The sequence below is a fragment of the Anabas testudineus genome, chromosome 22 (genome assembly GCF_900324465.2).
Source record: "Anabas testudineus chromosome 22, fAnaTes1.2, whole genome shotgun sequence".
In the NCBI taxonomy this organism is placed as follows: domain Eukaryota; kingdom Metazoa; phylum Chordata; class Actinopteri; order Anabantiformes; family Anabantidae; genus Anabas; species Anabas testudineus.
This window is the reverse complement of record NC_046630.1, coordinates 19,810,576-19,816,575: the sequence shown is the minus strand read 5'-3', so window position 1 is coordinate 19,816,575 and position 6,000 is coordinate 19,810,576. Positions and strand designations below refer to the sequence as shown.

The 6,000-nt window shown below is 41.0% G+C and overlaps 1 protein-coding gene across 1 annotated transcript in view; it reads left to right on the top strand.

Annotated features, from left to right (window-relative positions):
* The first annotated feature begins 308 nt into the window (after positions 1 to 308).
* slc12a2 (solute carrier family 12 member 2) overlaps positions 309 to 6,000 on the top strand; it is a 54,441-nt gene continuing 48,749 nt past the window's right edge. Inside the window, exon 1 of the mRNA XM_026338850.1 lies at positions 309 to 899. Within this exon, the coding sequence (XP_026194635.1) occupies positions 309 to 899 (591 nt within the window). The remainder of the gene's footprint in view (positions 900 to 6,000) is intronic.

Sequence of the window (6,000 nt, the reverse complement as noted above, 5' to 3'; positions counted from 1 at the left end):
AACCAGGGAAACTTTGGCTCACTGGCGCAGAAGAGGAAGGAGGAGAGTAGCTGAAAGTTTCCAGGCTGTAGCCTCATGTTCCGAGTTAGCTAGCGAGCTATTTTCCGCGAGAAGCGCTCTCCGCTCGTCAGCCCTGCGCCTTTTCTGCCCGGCTGAACAGCGTGTTCTTCCCCGCTAATAGGAAGCCAGTTGTGCGTTTGTCACGGGGTCGGCTCCTCGGGCTTCCACACTTCCCCCCAGTGAGTTTTGCGGGCCATTACGTGGCTCTCCCCCGCACCGCTTCCACGTTAATTGGTATTATTTGTGCCATGTCAGCGCCATCCCCCGCGACTCCCGCCCCGCCAGAGAACGCCGCCGCCGCCGCCACGGAAAATGATTTTCTGTGCCCTGATGCGGGGCAGAGGCCGCCGGGTCCGACGCCCAGCCAAAGCCGGTTCCAGGTGGACCTTGTGTCTGAGGCAGCAGGCATCATAGAAGACAAGTCTCCAAACTCCGACGCCTCCACCACAATCCCATCCAGCGAAACGACCCACAACGCCGCTCCTGCGAACTGTCCGGGTGGTAATTCGGGGGTCGTCGCAGAAGAAGTCAGAGATCGGTTTCGGGTGGTGAACTTCGCGGATCCAAGCGGATCAGGGAGCGGGGCCTCTCCCGAAGGGCCGAACGAGGGGCTACAGAACGGGGATACGGTGATGAGCGAGACCAGCTTGCATTCATCCACAGGAGGACAGCATCACTATCACTATGACACCCACACCAACACTTACTACCTGAGGACTTTTGGTCACAACACCATCGATGCCGTGCCCAACATCGACTTCTACAGGCAGACTGCAGCGCCGCTGGGGGAGAAACTCATCAGACCCACCCTGTCGGAGTTGCACGACGAGCTGGATAAGGTAAGCCGCCACACATAGCTGCCAGAACACAGACAATGGCAGGAAAAAAAAAAAAAGTCTGGAGACACAATCCACATCCAGAAGACAACATGACAAGCGCCCACATCTTTAACGTCAGCATTAACTCATAGATGCTGTTGTTTCATTCCAGGTCATGTGTTGTGCTTAGATATTGGCAGTCTGCTCACAGTCAGAGCAGCGTTTGTTCGCTTTGAATGCTCCTTCTAGGTCACAGCAAGCCTGCACAACTGCTGCGTGTGTTGTGACACTGACAGATTTAAGTCCTAAGAAACATCTGAGAATGTCTCAACAAATGACTGGAGCGTGGTTACAGGTGTGCAGCTGCTGTTCATATGGTCAGCTGTCATTGGGTTTACATGATGAGGTTTAAAGTATGTGTATGAGCCACTCTGACTGAAACCCATTTTAAAAGTGTGAGTGTGTGTGTGGTGAAAACTTAATGGACTCTTAAGATGTTGTCTTGCTCTTAAAGTTCTATATCATTCACTCCCACTCATTTGTTTGCCCCTGTATGTGGACACCTGAACACGGGATTTTGTGTGGCACCATATGCTGTGATGACAGCTCCTGTCCTCCCTAAAGTTTTTGGCCACCAGAAAAGGGGGGAAAAACTGCCTGATCCTGATCAGGAGCATTAGTGATGTCTAACTGGTGCTGCGTGACAAAAGTCTGGCCCGCTGCTGAAATTGGAAGGGAACTAAATAAATGTTGCTGTATGCTGTAGCACATACTTCACTGAAACTACAGAGAATAGGCCAAAAGTCGACAATACGAGCCTTGATTTCTGCAGACTTATGACCATAGGCTAAAACTAGCTGCTTGTTACTCTTGGTTCATCAACAGGCGTTAAACAAACATCGAGATGAGGGGGTTCATTATTTTGAAATTAAAAGTATGTGGACACACATGTTTTTGTATTTCCGACTACATAAAAACCTTGGTTATGCCACAAATGGCATGTCCACACGTATGATTTTTATGATGTGCGAGCACAAACCACAAGGTCAGTGGTTCAATGCCCAGTTTCCTCTGTCCACATGTCGGTGTTCTTGGGCAAGACTCTGAAGCCCCAGCTTGAATGTATCAGCTGTCCAGTTTCATCATGGGATCAAAAATTAAAATATCTCTTCTGTCTGTTGGTTGGCTTTAGCTCAGTTGGGCAATGAGCTTCACACATGTCCCATCAAGTGTTCCCTTAGGCAAACTCAACAACCTCTGACTTGACTGATTAGTTTGTCCTCTGTGAATATTATCATCAGTGAAATCAGCTGCTTGTGTCACGGCGGCATGTGACTGATGGCTGTTCTCGAAGATGATCTCTGGTGAAGTAACTACAAGTGCCCAGATGGCTTGATTTTTAAAGAGTAATTTATGCTGGAGTGCAGTGAACTGGAAGGAGTTTATCTGACCCTGAGATGCCTTTAATTTTCAAGGTTACATTTTGACAAACATCAAAGTGGCTGTTGGCTACAGTAGCCAAGATGATACCTCATAGTCGCAATGAATATGCAAAGGTTACTTATTCTGGACTACAGCTCTGCTCCTAAGCCTGTACTGTAAATATCTTGGTTATGAATAGAAGATATTCATAAAGTACAGCAGTAATCTCTGCTGATACCAGTATTTGTGAGTTAAAAAGATCGGATTACAAGTTTCTGTGAACCAACATTTTTGATAAGGGTCGCTTATCCTAACATCCATCATTATTGTTAACACACATTTTCTTAAATGTCCCCAATGTTCTTTTGGTGTTTTCATTCATCAGTGAAGTCTGCTAAGCATAAGAACTGGTTTTATAGTTTTTTTATAGACTTCAAACCAAGATATGTAATGAGCGGGACATTTTACTGTTTAAAAAATGTCTAATGCTGGCATTGTTTCTCAATGACATTGAACATACCTTGGGCATTTCTAATATTGTTGGCTTATTACATACTCTACATATCAGTACTGGAGTACTGTATGTGTGATAGGATATATTAATGGAAATCTCAGGACAACACTTCCAGAACCTGGCTTGTTTTATTAATGAAAGTTTTATTAGTGAAAAAGTAGTAACATTATTTCTTAAAGCATGTATTGGATTGACAGATCAACACTGGTAAAAGGAGTATAAAAGTAGAGGTATATAGTAAAAAGTAATACTATGGCCAGGCTTCCTTTTAGGTGTGTAATCACCTATGTTTTTGACTTCCAGATACTCATACCCAATAATAGTACTGCTGATAAGCCTTTGTTCTTTATATTCCTTTTTCTTGAAATTTGTTTGTCGTCATTTTCATTTATGACTATGAGAAGTGCTTATTGTGCAGGAGCACATAATCTACTCTTGCTGTAGCTTATGTGCATAACTAGGAAGTTGATATTGAGTAACTTCCTTTGGGCACATTTATATGTCATTGCTAGTTAGTTGATCCTAAGATGTGAATGACATAAACACCTGATGTTTTGGAATGACAGCTCTGCATGTATGTGTGAGTGGACAGGTGATTAGCAGGTTGGAATATGGCATTGTTTAAGTAAACTATTACAGTTAACATAAGATCAACCCCCATTGTGTGGTGAAGTGCACACATATGCTAAAACATGACAGACCAAACAGGTTTGACACTTGCTCATTATCTATCTTGGGGTGTGTCTGTGTCTCTGCAGCCTGATTTTCATATGTGCAGTACTGAATGAAACCACTGGAGAAAGTGGGAAAAACACATTGACAACTGAACCACAGTAATATTTATGAAGCCCGTGCAAGTATGTGGCATTTGTAGGAAACATCGTGGATTTAAAAAAAATCCAATGGTAGTATGATTTGGTACTGTGCTAATTGCCCAGTGCAGGATACTGTACTCATTATCATTGGCTTTCTGTGTTAAAAAAGATGGAATGGGTCCTATTGGGCATTTGGATGCCATAGTGGTCACATGATGTCACAGTAATGGACCAGAACCTTAAAGACAGAAACTGGCTACTGACACTAATGCAGCTGGAGTTATATATTGCAAAGACCCTATTAAAACTTGTCGAAGTGCCATTAGTTGCTTCTTAATTGAACCTTTTTCTACCAGTTTTTGGATTTGTGATGAAAATATCTTAGTTTTATCCATGAAGGGGTTGGATCAGTTTACTCTACTTGCTGTCAGTCTGTGTAAAGACTATAAGAGAAATGCCACTGAACATTAGAAAGGAAGGGTTATCAAGTATCAAACTAAACATTGTCAGGATTTAGAGTTACTTTACTTAATATTCTAGAGTGAATAAAATGAACACAACAGCAGTAAATGTTCTACATATTTTTAGAAAATGGTTAAATGTTTGCTTAACCACGACACACTTTTATAACTTAAATTGCCTTTGACATTCTGCTGGGAAATATGTTAGAATTACATTATGTTAGAATGGTACTACAAGGCCATGTGCAATAATATTTTCTGAACAGGATTCAGAATCCTGGAGGGTGTGAATACCATCTCTATAGGCATATTAATAGAACCAGGTCTCAATAATGATTACTTCCTAAGCTTAAAATGTGCAGATGTTCACCAGCCTATTAATTTTTGGTTGTATGTTGAATATATCACTGGATTATTGACTTGCATCAGAATCACTTCATATATAATCACAAGTATACAAATATTTTTTGGATTGAAATATATGCTTTATTAGATATTTTTTTAACCGAAAAATATAGATAAAGCTTTTAAATTGCTGTTACTTTTATCTTTTATAATAAGATTGGGCAATATGTTAATTTATACCATAAAACATGATAGGAATTTGTGACCTGGCTTCTGTAATAATCAATGTCATATTTTGTTTTAATAAACAGTTTCCTAGTAGTTTTATAGATCAGCTTTAAAATTCCCTGTTTGTATTTTGTCACTAGATAGAAATTATATAATCAGTCTCAGTGTTCCAGTACTGAAATTGTTGGTGTGGTATAGAGAATAGAAAAACACAACCAGGTCTGGTGGTTGGGCCTGGTCCTGTTTTTTTTTTTGTTTTTTTTCTCTTATCAAGATCTCAAAAGGTCCTTCCTGAGATGTCTCGTATTGTTTTGAATCTAATGTATGTTGTTTTCATTATCATTTGCATCAAAAAATCAGCCCTGCAAGATGTTTGAAGCAGGGTTTTGTTTGGTCTCTGGCCCAGGTAAATGCATCAAGTTAGTAAAATTTCAGTAGCCAGCTTAGTGGACCTAACCCGACTGTAAAGCTCATCTTCCACTCTTTCATTTCCATTAGTCATCTAGCATTAACTCCTACATTCTGCACAAAGTCTAGGCAGCGCCGGTTTTAAAACATGATTTATCCAGTGTCCAGCACATATTTTGCCATTGAAAATGTTTGATATGTAATTGTTATGTCTTGTTGTATCTGCTTCTTTGTGAGCCTTTCTCTTATGTGTAGTGACTAACATTACAACAATCATTTGTGAGCTTGGTTGCTTGTGCTAATAGTTCAGGATGGCAGACTGTCTTCCTGTATACTGGGTTGATAGGGGGTTAATGTTAGTTTTTAAAATAGTGGAAGGAGTTTGATGTGTGTGTTTTGTTGGCATAGGTTGGCTGCACATCTCACAATACATAATGTTCTGCTCCTTACCCAGCTTTAGAACCATTTCCAAATCAGATACTGTGTGAAATGTCTTTGCTTGTTTTATTACTTATCAGAAAAAGACACAAGGTCACAATAAATTATTTTTTTAGATAGCTGAGTTTGGCCAAATCCTGAGACCTGAGCAGCAAGATCTCCTGAACCCAACTAAACCTTAGCTGAATAAGTTTGTGTACTATACCTTGGGGTTTTAGGTCGAGTTATGGTTTGGGCTGGGTTCAGTTGGGTCAGGTCTTTAAAACGTGGGTATAAGCTGGGTCCTGGATTTACACTAGTCTGTCTAGTATGTTCTTAAATATAAGCAGGATACTGATTTGTCCAAGATCACTGCCTCCATTCAGTTGTTCTGTTGTAAATGATTAATGGTGAAAAGCAGCCTAATTTTCCTGTTCCTTAATCTCCGATTCAGCAGAGGAACTGTCCCCATATCCAGCCATAAAGTAGCTGGTGATGAAAGCTTGTCTCAT